Source organism: Lottia gigantea (genome assembly GCF_000327385.1).
Source record: "Lottia gigantea unplaced genomic scaffold LOTGIsca_37, whole genome shotgun sequence".
Taxonomy (NCBI): Eukaryota; Metazoa; Mollusca; class Gastropoda; family Lottiidae; genus Lottia; species Lottia gigantea.
In genome coordinates this window covers 181,926-199,242 of record NW_008709259.1, presented here as the reverse complement: position 1 = coordinate 199,242, position 17,317 = coordinate 181,926, and the positions used below count along the sequence as shown (strand labels likewise).

The 17,317-nt window shown below is 33.4% G+C and overlaps 2 protein-coding genes across 2 annotated transcripts; one reads left to right on the top strand and one right to left on the bottom strand.

The window, feature by feature from the left end:
- Positions 1-901: 901 nt before the first annotated feature.
- LOTGIDRAFT_217102 (hypothetical protein) lies at positions 902-7,752 on the bottom strand (the record flags this gene model as incomplete). The annotated part of the gene is made up of 12 exons (XM_009059005.1): positions 7,591-7,752; positions 6,948-7,094; positions 6,400-6,541; positions 5,888-5,945; positions 5,326-5,485; positions 4,776-4,892; positions 3,272-3,402; positions 2,860-2,926; positions 2,438-2,529; positions 2,241-2,292; positions 1,602-1,696; positions 902-1,025 (listed from the first exon to the last, which is right to left on the bottom strand). The coding sequence occupies exons 1-12, from the start codon at positions 7,627-7,629 to the stop codon at positions 902-904; spliced, it is 1,224 nt and encodes a 407-aa protein (XP_009057253.1). The 5' UTR covers positions 7,630-7,752.
- A 1,187-nt stretch (positions 7,753-8,939) lies between these two features.
- On the top strand, positions 8,940-16,774 carry LOTGIDRAFT_162940 (hypothetical protein; the record flags this gene model as incomplete). Its single annotated transcript, XM_009059004.1, has 7 exons — positions 8,940-10,063; positions 10,793-11,067; positions 11,958-14,588; positions 14,637-15,041; positions 15,486-15,625; positions 16,160-16,251; positions 16,663-16,774. 7 exons carry the CDS (start codon positions 8,940-8,942, stop codon positions 16,772-16,774), a joined length of 4,779 nt encoding a protein of 1,592 aa, XP_009057252.1.
- Between the last annotated feature and the right edge of the window lie 543 nt (positions 16,775-17,317).

Below are 17,317 nucleotides of genomic sequence, written 5' to 3'. Positions count from 1 at the left end.
ATATCACTAACCTTATAATGTGTTAATGTGTTTTGATATTAAATTTTTACTGTTTAAATATGAAATAAAATTGTTAAAATGTTTTCATAATGGTTAGATTCTTTAAATACATACATGATTATTCATAGTGAAATTCATATAAATCAACATAGAATTCAGATTATACCTTTTAATAAAGGGATTGTAAAGCGGTTTCTAAAATTGTTATGTATATAGGGAACACTGATAGCATCAATTTCCACCATTCCAATTTTCAAAGCTGAGCATTGTATGACGTTACTATCGCAAAGGTCCTTATAACAATAGCAGTTCTAGTGATAGTGACATCATAAAACTTTTAGTGGAATCGCAAGAACCAAAGACGACCAATTGGTTTGTTGCAAATGGATACTATAAATGTCCACAAGGTTTAGAAAACCTTTAAAATCCCTTATAAAGAAGTAAATTGCATGATGTTGTAAACCGAGCAGTTTCCCACATTGCACACTGCTTGGTGACAAACAATAATAGAAATTAAAAATTTTTATCAATTGTTAATTATTTCATAATAATCCATATTAAATAGGAGGTAAAACAGAAAAGGCCCAATGTTAAAATTAATCCGAAGAATAAGTCTAATAAATGTTCCCCAACCCACTTTGCAGCCCATTCAGCATACTGAATTAGCAATTTGCCTTGGCACTGGGACATTGCCTTTCATAGTTACAAAATTTGCATAATATCTCACAATATATAACAATTCATCCCCGAGAAACCTATAATATGCTTAACAAGTAACCTGATAGATATTTGGTTTATATGGAATATGTCTGGTCCTGAAAACCCATCTTGATATAAGAATTACTGAGATATGTATATAAAATCACACCCTAAATACTAAGTTCTGAGAATGGAATTCAAATCAGGATTCTGACAAAAGATTCAGTAAGTATTTCTCAACTTCGGATCTGTTAGATAATTTATTTGCTTTTCCTCTTAATCTACCTCCACTACAGGCTCCTTTCCCTTCTAATAACTCCATAACTCTGAAATAAAATATGAATAAGATAATTAAAGGGAGGGGGTTTGCCATTTTCAGCAGTTGACTTGAGTATTGAATAGATCTAAATACCGTCACTGCATGAAAATCGCATAATTCCTTCAAATATACCTCAAACTAAACATTTTGCTCTCTTTGTCTTTTCTATGTATGTCTTTTCTATATATGTCTTTTCTATATATGTCTGAGTCTAAAAAAAAGACGAGTCTTCACTTTAAGTTAAACACAGATAATTCTGGGATTTGAAGGCTCAAATTATGAGTTGTGAACACTTTTACCGATAAGCTTAGCTAAAAAATTCCCACTTCTGAGACTAACCATGAACCACGAACAATCCACTCTTTTTTCTGATTGAGTAGAGCTCATCTCATGCTTTAGGCAAAAGTTACAGTTTTAACAGCTATTTTACTATGGATATTTAATTTCAGTAGGAAAGACCTATAACCAGATTAAGTACAATCACTGAACTCCATTACAAAGTCAACATGACAATATTTTACAATTTGAAATTCAGAGGTTTTTGAAAAATTTTGGATCATATGATTAATAACAGTTGACTTACTTTTTTTGAGCTTGAGTTAGAAATTGTGGAGGTCCACACAGTAAAAACATTCCAGAACCTTTCTCTTCTCCAGTGGTTAGAAAACAGGGTGTATCCTGTAACAAAATAATTCATGTTTTACTATAGCTAGGCTAATGAAAACTAGGATGCAGTTTCCTGACTGTCTCATTTAACTACTTTATTTCTAATTTCAACTTGATTTTTAACTTACACAACCTGTTGTTGCACAGAGTGCCACTAGTTTATTGTCCTCTCTGCTTTCATATACATATTACCCTTCATGTTTGGTATCCAAGGGTAACTTTGATTGAACCTCAATGGTTAAGCTATTGCTAATGGAGAAATGACGCACTTATCTCCAGTGCACATCTCAAGTAATCAAATTTGATTGAGTCTATGCAATATAAGGCACTTTTAAACCATACATAGGCATTCCCTTCGGCCATGTTAACTCTCCAAATAGCACCAGTCGGACCTGAGCTTCTAATGACTCAAATATTATGTCACATGAGTCTCAACTCTAGCCAACCTCCAGTCAAACCAGACCTCTTATCAAAGACACCCTAAGACATATGGTATAAGAGTTCAAAGACTTCAGAATGGGCTTGATACCTTGAAAAGTAATAAAAACAAACTTACATCTTCTATTTCTGTAGCAATAATATTCATATATTCATTATCTCCTTCTTTTCTGTATAAATAAACACGTACCGAAAAGAATCAAATGCAAAATCTAAAATAATTTCGTACATCAGTATGAAAAGCTTAGCTTTCCTAGCTTAGAAAATTCGTAATTAAATGACAGAACAAATAAAATATAAACAAATTCTACTTACCTATGGATACTATATAACGGAGGTTTATCTACCATCATATTAAACAATCTAGCCTCCATTACAGCTAAATCACGTAATAGATTGGTACACGACTGAAATAGTAAACAATAAATTTTCTTTCTCTGTAATCCTTCAACCAAGAAATTTATAGTTGGGTTCCCTTATTTTCATTTATAAAACGAAAGTGCTAATACTTATATGAATAGAAAGTAGAGATGTGCTAATGACTTGAAAAAATACCAGTTTGTCTCACATGTCCATAATTAATTCATAATTAGCTAAATTAGAAGAGGATTACGAGTAGAATTCCAATAAGTGACCGATCAAGAAAGGTCAAAAAGTATTACATGTACATACATGGACATTTATGATTTCTTAAGTTTGAAAGATTGGTATTTCTGTAACAAAACTAATTTTTTTACCTTTTGTGATGCTTTTAAACCTTTAATAGCTTTATCTGCTAATTCTACTTGTTTATCTAATGGTCCACTGTAAAAATACAATTTTAAACATTTCAAATTAAGAGTTTTTTTACACTACAATTGATCATTGACAAGCTACAACATCCACAGAGCTTTATCAAAATTACACTATATAAAAAGTATGCTTATAGTCAAAGTTTGCAAAAAAATTAACAGCCAAATTTTGGGTCAATTTTTTGGAAGATAAGTTTGTTTCTATTCAATGTAAACTTATCAAAATTTATATGTGCAACCAATTTTGCAACCAGTTATTCAAATGATATGTCATGCTAAAATCTATATAACCCAGTTAACAAAATATATGCAAGACATAATTCTTCACTCCTTTTTTGTGGCTTTTAATCAAACTTACTTTAGAATTGGTGTTAAGGCCTTTTCTACACTGTAACTTCTACCTAAATAGTCTAATACTCTTTTCCCTGCTACAAACACTAAATTTGTTTTTCCTTTTTTACCCTTTTCACCTCCTAATAACTTTATACACTACAAAATATCAAGTTCTTGTTTCAATATATCACAAATACAATAATCTAATATTATCACTGTTAAAATAGTGCTCAATCCATCAATTGTAGAGCAATATAGAAATACCACTGTTAAAATAGTGCTCAATCCATCAATTGTAGAGCAATATAGAAATACCACTGTTAAAATAGTGCTCAATACATCAATTGTAGAGCGATATAGAAATACCACTGTTACAATAGTGCTCAATACATCAATTGTAGAGCAATATAGAAATACCACTGTTAAAATAGTGCTCAATACATCAATTGTAGAGCAATATAGAAATACCACTGTTAAAATAGTGCTCAATACATCAATTGTAGAGCGATATAGAAATACCACTGTTAAAATAGTGCTCAATACATCAATTGTAGAGCGATATAGAAATACCACTGTTAAAATAGTGCTCAATACATCAATTGTAGAGCAATATAGAAATACCACTGTTAAAATAGTGCTCAATACATCAATTGTAGAGCGATATAGAAATACCACTGTTAAAATAGTGCTCAATACATCAATTGTAGAGCGATATAGAAATACCACTGTTAAAATAGTGCTCAATACATCAATTGTAGAGCGATATAGAAATACCACTGTTAAAATAGTGCTCAATACATCAATTGTAGAGCGATATAGAAATACCGCTATTAAAATAGTGCTCAATACATCAATTGTAGAGTGATATAGAAATACCGCTATTAAAATAGTGCTCAATACATCAATTGTAGAGCGATATAGAAATACCACTGTTAAAATAGTGCTCAATACATCAATTGTAGAGCGATATAGAAATACCACTGTTAAAATAGTGCTCAATACATCAATTGTAGAGCGATATAGAAATACCGCTATTAAAATAGTGCTCAATATATCAATTGTAGAGCAATATAGAAATATCAAAACAGACCTTGAAAAATGTTGTTACTTGGTGTTTCGCGCAATGTGATCTTTAGACAATATACATATATCAGACGTCTTTCCTACCAAACTAAAAAATTTTTATTGCCCACTTATCTGACAGCATCAAAAGCACATGAAAACCTCAAAAGGATTCAAACATATGTTTGATAGTTGTAAAATAAAGTCGATATGCTAAAGACATTGTTAAAAGTATGATTATGAACGAAAAAAAGATATACCTATATGTATTTCAAATAAAGCTTGTTTTTAATATTCTATGAATGAGTAAAAAAAGAGAATTTTTTTACAAGGCTAACAACTCGAGGATATTCTAGCTTATCTATAACATTGATCTTAACTGTCCTTTCCATCCCCTACTACAGCTGAGTTGACTGGAATACCAGATGACTATAAAAAATCTCATGAAATTATGACATGAAACTTACTTGTAAATGTGAAAGAGAAGACAGATGTGTACCACAACATAAATTATTATCAACATCTTCTATTCGGACCACTCTTATAGGTCCTACATGATCAGCAGGTAGACCTCGACATGATGCCTATAAATATATAGCAATACATACCAGTAACTGATTGTGATACCACATTATTGTCTGGCAAACTCAAATACCTTCATTTTAGACGAACAAAGCTTTTAGGGAAGCCCAGTGTACTTCAATACTACACATTGATTTTATCAATTACTTAAAGGTATACTATCTCTTAGACTGGACATAAAGTCTCAAACCAACATCAGTTGGACTTACCAGGTGCCATGACTAAAGAGTAGAATCTCTATATAAGACAATACATGCAAAAACTAAATAATTATTGAAAAAAAACACTTCTAAACATGTTTCAAAATTACTTAGTTTGATGAATTATTACTTAGTTTTAAAGATTTATTGTATTATAGAGCAATTCTGTATCCTCCAATATCTTTGTTCTCATATAATTGTAAAACAAATCCACCCATCAATAAAACAAATTTACCTTTTTCCACTCAGGATCATCTTTATCATAAAAAAGTTGTGGTGTAACAGATAGTCCTGCTAGTATCTTCTCATTTACTGTATCTTCTAATTGTTGAAGGTCTTTATCTTTAATTTCTGGTGTATCTAGTTCAATAAAAGATGTTTTTTCACCCAAATTCCTGAAAAAAAAAATTCGCAGCCATAGATTCTGCTCGATCAAATAAAAGACAATTGGATCAAATCGACTTCTCTAGAATATAAGAACAAAGGAAGAAGAACCCTTTATCATATGTGTATGGCCTGACTGGTTTCGTTCAAGTTGAACTTTTCAGAGGCAACTAAGCAGGAGTCAATCCTTGACCTCTATTAATGAAAAAGGACAGTTCGTTTTGTGTCAAATGTAGAGGCACTTTGGAATATACTTTAGATGAAGACAACAGTCAGAGAATCTAGAGATAATGACATTTTGAATAGAACTCAATAATATTATATAAATGTTACATTTCAGCACAAAATAGTAATAACTGGTATTTGAGTAGCAGTTATTCAAAATTTATTGTAGAATACTAAAGAAATCTTACCATGATGTAGTTGAAAAATTAAATATAGATTCAGCCAGTGCAGATATTAAATGTTGTCCTGAAATAACAAATTACCTCCCTTTAGTCTCCCAACATTAATACAAAAGATATATCTGCTTACAGCTGGGTGATATACCAATATAGAAATTAATATAGTTGGTAATATCACTTCATCTAATATCGCCATATAATGTTAATTAAATCTAAACACAATTACAACCAAAATACTTGGGACTGATGTTTTTTTCATGAAATTTTTTTTAAAATCAGTAAAAACATACTTAAAAAATACACTGATACATACTCATATTTTGTGATAAATGTATGATAAATATCGCCCAGACCTACAACTTATATTAGTAAAGATCCTAAACATATAGTAAAGACACCTTCAATTTTGCTTTGTTATTCTTCTATCTGATGAATATAAGTACAGTATTTTTCTGTTTCTTGTTCTTGCTTATTTTAGAGAATCAATGACCATTTCATGCCATAAATTTAAGAAATCTAACCTGTGTGTTGTTGCATATGATCAAATCTTCTATGCCAATCAACTTTTATATGAACATCTTTACTGACTTCCAAGTCTGTTTCTGTAAAATGCACAGCTTTATCACCTCTTCTAGTTACTTTTAATACTGGTATATCATTCAGCTATAATACAGACAATATAATAATATATGATAAACCAATAAGGATCAAGTAGTTTTTCAGCTTACAAACCAATGGAATGCTGATTCAGCTTGATGGAAATGGCTGAGCACTGTCAATTAAATCAATTACCGGTAATCTATAAACTTTAAGCTCTTGCGTGCAATACTGATTGAATATTAGCTGAAGAACAAACAAAAAATACTCAGGCAGGGTATGCAAAGTATTTCAGAACACCTGAAGTCACTATGCAACTCAGTTCTTCAACACTGTTTTCCTACAATACCTATAGATATTTTTTTTTGTTTATGTATCTATTGTTGCCAGGCACATGATTGCAGTGTGATGTTCTTGCTTTGGCTGATTTATAAATTGACTGATTTAATGAAAACAAGACATTTGAACTAACTGTGCCTAAATCATATGGTTGACCTCCTCCTTCTGGAAATAAGATTGTGTCTTCTAAAATCACTTCAAAACCATTAATCTTAGACTTTTTACCATTGATTATCATCTGACATTGAGCTTTCTCACAACAAACTACTTTGCTATTCAACTGTAAGATAATATTAAAGTTTCTAACCCAACAAATCTGGCCCTTCCATTCCTCACACATGATAAACAGGTTTTAGTAAGTAAGAGCACTGATTTTTATACTGTCTGATAAATTATCAGATTTTGTTTGCAGTTCTCTTCTACAAATAAAATGACTAGTTTTCTGCTTATAGTTCAGCAGTACAGACTACAGAGTATGGGGTGGCTTAATGGGCTAAATAATCATTATCCTTATCATGCACCTTGATGATATTGGATCAATATTTCAACGACATTTTGTCATTGAATTGAGATCTTGGTGGATAATGTGTGGCTTTCTTCAGTGACATCATCATCATGTCAGACAGGCAATCTTTTCGTAGATTAAGTTTATGAATGCAAAGCATTCACTTATAAAGTGGTATAATTCCTTTTAATTGTATAGCAATCATAGCTATATTTTACTCGTGGTAAACAAGGAAAGAAAACAAATTGAAAGTAGAGAATTATGCAATCACCTCTTTCAGGTAACTATCTTTTTGGCAGGACAGTGCCATTATTCTGTTGTATTAAAACTTAATTTACGAGTTTAAACACAAACAGAATACGATAAGAAACAACTGTACGATTTGAAATAGTGCCAAAAGGCAGCAAAAGAGTCAGACTATCTTTAATGTCAGACTTTTTTCCACCATGAAATGTTTCAGCGCGGTGCATTCTGGGTCACACGCATGCGCAAAAGACGTCGGCCATTGCTGATAAATATATGCAAAATATATTATTAGATTTCTAAAATTGAATATTTGTTATGTTATTGTGAATTTGATGTTATTTTAACTATGGATTATTGAATATGGGTTGCTTATTTGTTTTTCTATATGGTACGTATGCCCCATGCGGTTGAATCATTGATTATTACTTGGATTAATTAGCAAGCACCTGCCTGGATTGGAACGCCAAACGGTGTCTGTGCTTCTGCCCGTCCTGTTTCAAGTCTGGCCCTTTTTAAGACCGTCCCGTATGGGAATCAATTAAGACGTAGATGCGTGAATTTCCTCGTCGATGCCTAATGTTATTTAATCTTACTTAATCAAGGTCCCTTGCATTTTAAGATTGTTCTGGCTTCGATACTGATTGATAGGATACTGTATATTTGAGCTTTTTGAGTGGCCTACAACTTGACAACTGTCAGTCATTGACTCTGTGTCACTTGCACAGGCTACAATAACCCTTGTAAGAATAAAGAACAAAAACAGTGGACTGACACTGGCCATTGATTAACACTGGCAATACATCAATTTATAATCTACGGACAGGAGCTCATCTCATACTGACATGTTTATTAGGAATCTTTTTAATTACAGCTGGTTTCTACTATAACATACTGATACCTTTAGCATAAGCAAAATCATTGAATAGGATTGAGAAATATGTTGCTGTAGTAATTTCAACATCTTTTCTATTATCATTTGGGAATATAGTTCTACATGTATATTAAAATTTGATTAAGTTAGTTATTAGGTGTATTTCAGCTTAAGCTTATAGAATTTAGCTTCAGCTACTGTATAGGCCTACCTTTATTCCTGAATATCTTATTTGTTACTCTTCAATGAAAGCTACTTTTTCTAATAGCCAGTAGAGATGATCTATGCTAGTTTAATGTCACCTGTTTATACAGGCCTTTGTTTATTTATTTTGTTTGTTTTTATTTTCAGATTAGAAGACAAGATATAATTCAAGAAATAGCAGCTTAATTGGAATATTTATTTTTATGAAATGAAAATGAAAGAACTGAAAAGTGTTGCAGACTTTGATGCTTTGGAAGTGAACATTGACTTATTTGGAGACTAGAAAATATCACAATAGAATGAATGCTGGAAATGGTTCCAGACAGAATCAGCATGTTGGGGGTAGAATTCAGCAACAGATTCCAGTCCAGGGAAATCCAAACCTCTGTCAGTTTCAGTATGTTGGTATGCCTATACATCATCAAGGATTAAAAAACAACCAGTTCAGTCCAAATCAGATGCATAATCATGGATACATGGGTCAGCCACAGCCTGGCTGTGTTCAACAACCTGCTGGTCAGGCTTCTTTTCCAGTGGCTACCAATATGGCTACACCATTGGTGACAGGGACATTTCCAACAGCTGATATTTTGGCCAACTTTAATCAGATAGGACCTCCTAGACAAAACTTGCAATATAAAACTGTGAATAATTGGACTAATCCATCCCCTCAAAGTGCTATGACCTTACCAAGTATTGGAAGTTTATGGTCACATTTTCAACAACAACATAATAAACCAAACACCCCACAACAACAACAGCAAACTGTAAACCCCCAGCAACTTACATATCTTCCTGCCCAACCACAGCAACAGTTTATCAACACTGGTGATGGCTTGACATTATGTGGAAACCCAAACATACAATATGGCTTGAACCAGACTCCAGGAACTGTAAACCACAACCTTAACTACAGTGGCTTTGTCATCAACCGTTTACCACAAGCAGCTCAAAATCCACAAATTGTCAACACCAATCAAACTGGTATCACGATAGGTACACACCAAACAATGCTTCAAACAACCAATCTTCCACCAAATTCTGTCAGTTTGCCTCCTCAGCAATCAGTTCATCCTGCAGGTTTATCTCAAAACCCAATTCAAGTAGTTAACACGGAAGCAATGACTTTTACCACAGCTAGTGTTGCTTTTAGCTCAAACCAAGTGACAATACCTACAACAACAGTGACTTTAACATGCAGTACAAGTGCACAGGTGACAGAAACTGCCACAGTTCATTCACAAATTCCTGTGACATCAGTTCTCTCCCCTGCTTCCACCCCACAAGATGTTAAACCACAAGTCTCTTCATTATCCTCCCATAACAGTTGTGTGTCAAGTCATAATAATAGTGACATTACTAGTGTTAAAATACCATTTGGTTGGAAAAGAGTAGTTGAAGATGGAGAGATAGTTTACTACAGGTAAGTTTCCTAAATCATTTTTTGCATTACATTTAAAAATATTCATAAAAGATGTATGGTAATAACTTCTTACCTAGTGTGGGAGAATATTTGACAAGTGATATTGAGTGGAGTTTTATTTCCTTCTTTAAGAATATAAAAGTACAAGATTGTTTTGTCTTTTTGCTCAATCGAATAGCGGGATAACTGTAATAAATACAGATATTGAGCACAAAATTTCATTTTTGGTGACCTTTCCAAGGTTCCACTGAGTGTCTATATTACCTTCACACATCTACAGCTTAACTAAAGTTTTGTAAGCTGAACTTTTTTGACTGGCAAGGTTACTTTTAGCCTTGAAAAAGCAATGATTTAAAATAGATTTTAAAGGGACGGACAGGTTCAGCATCCGTTTGACAAATTGTAGAGAAACTGGAATTTTTTAGCTAAGCTAATTAGTAATAGTGTTTAAAGCTCACTGTCGAAGTTTGTCCAGAATTATCCATGTTTTAAAGATAAAATGACGTCTCGTCTTCTTTTGAGACTCTGCCATTTAGAAAAGACATATAGAAATAAAAAGTGAAATTTGAGGTATATCTGAAGGGATCAAATGATTTTCATGCAGTTTTAGTACCATACCGGTACTCTAAAGACTATCTAGATATTCAAGAACCAAATTAAACCCCTCAAAATGACCAAAAATGGCCTTTAAGAATTTTAATGAAATATTTTTTCAATGTTTTTTTTCAGCCCAAGTAATGTCAAGTTAATCAATAAACAAGAAATTTGTAAATACCTGTTAGTGGAAGGAACTTGTAAATGTGGACTAGAATGTCCTTTGTTAGTGGATAAAGTTTTTAATTTCGATGAAAATGTAGTAGGTCAGTTATGGAGTGTAGAAGAAAACACCAGTACAAAAGACTTGTCTAATTTGTGTAATCATAAACGGAAGATTATTGCTTTAGCCAAATTTCAACAAAGTCAGGCTTTACAAAACGCATGTCCAGTAGAGTCAGAGGAAAAAGGTAGGTGTTAATTTGTGATCATTTTTACATTTCTTAGTAAACTGTTATAGCCTGTATCCCTATGTCAATGAAATATTGTCCGTTGAAAACAAAAAAGATGGTTATGTGTTCACGTTTTCATTAGCCACACACAATAGACAATGTTCATGAAACATTGCGAACTGATATGCCACTTTTTCACATGACTTTTGTCTCTTATTTCCACAAGGTTCAAATATAATTTTGTTTCACGTGATTAGATATTATATGTTGATTGGTTGAGGACAGAAAATGTTTTTATTCAACGCACACACCAAACTCAAAACATTTGTTGGCGAAAAACATTTTTTCAGAATTCAAACGAGGTTGATTTTCAAACAAAAACAATGCTTTTTAACGCACATGACAGACTTTTTCAAGAAACAATGTTCCACGGCTAAAAAGATGACTTCAAAGCAAAAATCTAAAACTGTAGTCTTTGATTTGTTTTGAAGCGACAAATATTCATTTATTCTAGTTGTCCATGTCAAATGTGATTAGGATGAACATGTCATTCACATTCTCTGCATGAGTACAGACTACAGATCCATTTACAAAAAATTTATGTCAAATTATGGCTGCCATTTGCATTTTCTTTATGTGCAGCTGCCTTTTAGAGTTTTGAGTTTACTATTTAAAATTGTCTGTTAATCTATGATTGCAATGCAGCTTTATTTTACTTACTATTATGATTTAAGTATTTGGTAAGTTCATGAACACAAGTCTACATCTCATCTCATCAAATGACAATGAAATGTAATGTGCTTTCAGCTTCCACCTTCAAGATATTAGGGTCACATTTAACACTCATTTGGTATTTACTCATGTACATGTTGCTTTAAATGATTATCAATTTCATGTTTTCTTTTTAGCTGAAGCTGAAGTGGACCAGAAGACTGAAGGTGCATGTTCAAGTAATGATCCAACAAAACTTACAGCAAGTCAAAATGCGAGACCAAATATCTTACAGAATTATGGAACTGAACATCCTTTCAATATTCCTCCGAATATAATTGGACAAAATCATCGCATGCCAAAATTTATGGATATGCCACCAATCCAAATGAATCCTTTTGAAGTTGCAACAAAACCCCGTGCAGTAAGGAAGCGTAAACCTAGAGCTAAGAAGTCTCGGACCCCAGATCCTGCTGCAGATTTAGGTCCCATTACTTGTCATGTTCCTCAAAAATTAGATTTTAGTCAGGAAAGTCATTTAAATTACCGTTTAAAAGTGGATCCCATGAGCTGTCATATGCAGCCATCTTTAAGTCCAAATGACTATCAGCAAGGCCTTGTTTCTCCACAAGGTCTACTTTCTCCTCAAGGACTTGTTTCTCCTCCTTCTAATGTGTTCAGTCCTCAGTCTCAAGGAATGAAAGCACCAGTTGTGTTTCAAAATTCAAACCAAGGGAATCCATTATCTTCAGGACATTTTATGGAACAAGTTCCTACTTCTACCATGTCTACGGCCAGCATGCTGTCTCAATTTCAAGTTCCTCTCAGTGTACAGTCAAATAATAACTTGATGTTTCAGCAGATGATGCCAGCCCATAATCCTCTATCGCCACGTTTGGTCAATAATGAAATGTATAATCCTAATAATCCATACCAACATAATGCTTTATTTAATGTTAACTCAAATAACTATATCTATCCACAAATGTCAGACATGCTGTGGATGGACACAAATGGAAAACCAAAGAGTAAACGCCCAAGAGGCAAAAAGGATAAGCACAAGTTAAGCAGTATTGTAGACAGAACGTCACCATGTCCAAACATAGATGCCCGGAATATTGGTTCAAAGACACCAGAGTCATCTGCAGAATTGTCATTTCTTGAAAATCCGACAGCATTTTTAGCACAACAAACTGTTTTAGTGAATAATTCAATCAAATCCCCTTTGACTCAATCCAAAGATCTTAATCCAGTCAGCATCAAATCGGAAAACTCAAAAAGTTCTCCAAAAAATTCATCTTCAGAACCTTCAACTCCCAAAACTCCTACAACTCCAAAAGCAATAGAGAAGTCTGATATCAAAATTTCAACATCTCCGAAAAATTCAAAATCCCCAGCTACTGTGACTCAGTTTTCAACTTTAGTGAAGGAGGAGACAAAGGAGTCAGTGAAAGATCAAGACCAGCAGGCAGATGTTAAGTTAGAGCCAACTGAAGCAAAGATTATTAACCATACTACAGAGGATGCATCTTCGAATCCATCAAGCCAGAATGATGCTGAAGAAGCAACAGAGTCAGATGCATCAAATTTAGACAGTTTGCACCAAATGATCAATGCCACAAGTCAGCATGAATTTCCTGCTAGCACTCTATTATCAGCAGCTGCAAGAGCTCAGATTTCTCAACAACAAACAACATCAAATTTGGCTGGTCAAAATGTACACACTGTGACCAACACTGTGGCTGATACCAATAATCTTCAGGATTGGATGAAGATTTTACAAACCAATAATGGAGCTGCTAACATGCTGTTAGATCAACATACACAGATCATGTTGCAACAGAACCCAAATTTAATGGCTGGTAGTCCTGGGGGACTGGTCAACACTTTCAATGCAATGACTGGGTTACCACTGAACATGTTTTTCCCAGTTGGTCAAGCAGTCGATCCTTCTGCCTTGTCTCCTTCAAACCTCTTACTTAATGTGAATCAACAAGTTCCATTACTTAAAGCTGATAGTTCCAATACCACAACTTTACCTCAGGATTTGTTAAAAACTTCCCTTCCCAACATCCATCCGCAAACACCTCTTCCCACCCAAGACTTATCAGCAACTGATCCAAACATGACATCCATAAACACTCCAATGCCAAGGATATCAGTACCATTGGTTTCTAGTGTTACAAACAGCATATCTCAAGTCATACCAACTGTAGGAGTAACTCAACCAATCTTGAACCAGCAACAGTTGACTCCTATGTTTGGTGGAATGACCTTTCCAGCTATGAATGGATTGTTCCTTGCCAATCCAATTGCGGCAAACCAAACCTGCAATCAAAATGTAACTCTCATGGACATTGTTCAGTGTGGTGATCAGAACAAGGCTAGTACACCAAAGGCAAGTCCAACATCTGAAGCCGCTGGTGTATCTGGTAACAACATAGCAACAGCAGTGAATCAAGAACTGTTAAACCAAGTGCAGAAGAATGAACAGCTTGGGAATGGTTTGAATCAACAGCAACTGTTGTTTCTACCAAATATTAATGTACCAATGATGCAAGTCCTTGGATCAAATCCATTCATCCAGCAAGCAGATGTAGATAAAGTTGGAATTCAAAATCAGCCACAATACATGCTCTCAAATCCTTTAGTAGATCCCACTGGACAGTTCTGTGCAAACCAACAGAACCAAACAGCATTGCTTCAGTTACTTGGTATGCAACAGATGATAAATAACTATGGATCTGGAGTAAGCAATCTCACTCCTGCTCAAATCCAACAAGTTCAGACTTTTCAGTTTCAACAACTATTGCTTCAACAGCTACAAGGTATGCAAACTCTTGTAAATCAAATCAATTTGCAAACTGTTCCTCAAGGACTTGATCAGAATGGTCAGATGAATACAGAGGTCAAAGGTTGTGACGAAAGTGAAGGTGGAGATGAGATTCAATCAGAAAGTGAAAGTGTGTTACAAGCAGACGTGGAAGATCCACCTGTCACACCTGTCAATAAAAACCATTTGAATGCTGATCAGTGCAATGTGGACAGTAATCAAGTGACAAAACAGTCTCCTCCTGTGAAATCAAACTGTGTGCCTAGAAAAAAGCTTAAGTGTAATACCCCAGTGAATCATAAACTGTCCAATCACAAAAGTGATAGTAATCATGTGACTAGTGATAATTTACATAATGATAAACATTTACATCATTATAATGGGGAAATAACTCTTGTGAATACCAACAGATTGAAGAGATCTCGGAAGGATGGCTTAGATTATTCAGGTGGGTTCATTTCAATATTTATCCAGTTGTTTCATTTTGAATTTTTAATTAAGTGGCTTAAGTTTTCTATTACATTTAAACATGCAAATTTGTCTTTTGAACATGGTTTTTGTCTTAGTTGAGACCTGAATGTCTGGTCAAAGTTAGGTTATGTTTCTGATTAAGGTAGTACTGTAGCCATGTCAATACGTTTGTTGGAATTTTAAGGTGATTTGCTTGGACATGTCAAAAATATATGGTGGTTATGAGTCAATTTTACACGCCATTTGACCCAGCTATAAAAAGGGGGTCAAATAATTGGAGAAAAATCAATACTAGGGGGATGTTCAGGACCAGCTGTAAGCAAGATCTGTGAGAATGAGCCTATTTTGAATGACTTGATCTAGTGCATGATTTTGTTCATGAGTTATGTATATTAGTTTTTTTACAATGATTTTATTTTAGATCATTTAGACAAAAAGAATAATAAGTTATCTAAATGTTTTAATAATGGTGATCTAGTATGGGGAGAGGTGGCTGGTTATAACTGGCCAGGAAAACTTATTTATTCTAATAATCATATTTATAGTAATGGTGAGGAAAAGGTATGTATAGCAGTTTTGACATATATTGCCGCTGCCTGCTGTCTTTGTCCGAGAAATAGTCTGTTTATTTACTCACAATAGAAGTGGTCAGATTGGACAAAAATTTACTAAAAATAGAATGCACGTCTGGCTTGAGCAGGACAAACTACTCTTATAACAGTATATGTTGTAATACCATTATCAATGCTGATCCATCCTATTTGAATGCGATGGAGGCCACATTTTATCTGATTCAAATGAAAAAATTTGGCTTGTAGGTGTAAAATCCACAAGATCTTACACAAGTGTTAATAAAGATATAATTTGACAAATGATAACGAAGTTTCAATATTTGATAACAATGAAATGATGTTAAATATGGCTTGTGAACACGATTTTTCTTGGCAAATGTTTGACTTTCATACATGATTTGGTAAAAAAAAATTGAATTAGGATTATTAATTGGGTTAGCGCCCTTGTCTAATATAAATGATATTTTGAAAGTTCACGTTACCTCTGTGGAGCTCTTCTATGATATATGAAATGTTATTGTAGGTATTAGTACGATGGTTTGGTGATCATGGTGAATCAAGGGTTAATCTTCTTACACTGAAATCTTGGGATGAAGGTTTACTTGCTCATAAAATGTAAGTTTAATCAACACTTAGTTTTATACATCTTCACAATGTCAAGCTATTACTTATACCTTGACTGCAATAGACACCTTTCTTGTATCATGGAATGCAGCAATTTGATTGGATCATGATTGGACAATCAGATTCCTCACAAGAAAAACAAACATTAGTACAATCCAATCAAATTACTGCATTTACAATTTGCTGTGATACAAAAAAATGTGGTTTTTACAGTCAAGGTATAAGACAATGTTCATAATAGCATTGACATTGTGAAGATGAGTTTTATAGGAATATACAAATTTTCTGGATATGTAGCAAATATAAGTAAAATACATTGGACAGGTTTGACGATGGTTTACAGAAGTAATAGTAGAAGGCTAAATTTCAGGCACATGAAAGTAATCAATTTCTATTTTGCAGGGGTCGTAATTTTAATGCCACATTAGAAGCAGCAATTCAAGAAGCTCTACTCCAGGAAGGATCAAGCGATCTACCTCTCATTGTGAGACAAACTAAAAAGAAAAAAGTTTAAGGCCTTGAATGTGAGAAATGAAAGTCTAAACCTAGCTCTATTGTGATTAGAAGAACAGATATAGTTTATGTTATCTTCACAATGTAAAACTATTACAAACTGCATCTAATACCTTGACTGCAATAGCCACTTTTCTTGTTTCTAGCGAATACAGCTTATCAGTGCACTCAACAGAAATACTTCTAAAAATACAAAGATTTTTCAAATCTTGGAATGTATACAATATATTTTAAGAATTCATTAAACTTACCCCAGATAGACTCTAGGTTTAGACTTTTGTTACATGAACCCAGGCAAATGTTTTTATAAATTATTACAGATGTTTTTCAATCTATTTTTAAATTGTTGTGTTTTTAAATCATGCTGTATCTAGTGCTAATCTCATATTTCTGACTTATCTTACAAATTTTTATCCCCAAATTACCAAGTGTTTAGTGATTGTGAAAATTAATTTATTAATAAAATTTTTATATCGATGGCATTTTTCAAAATTAACTTTTTTAATCCTTTCATTTTTAGTTGCAATAGAGATCTAATTTTCAA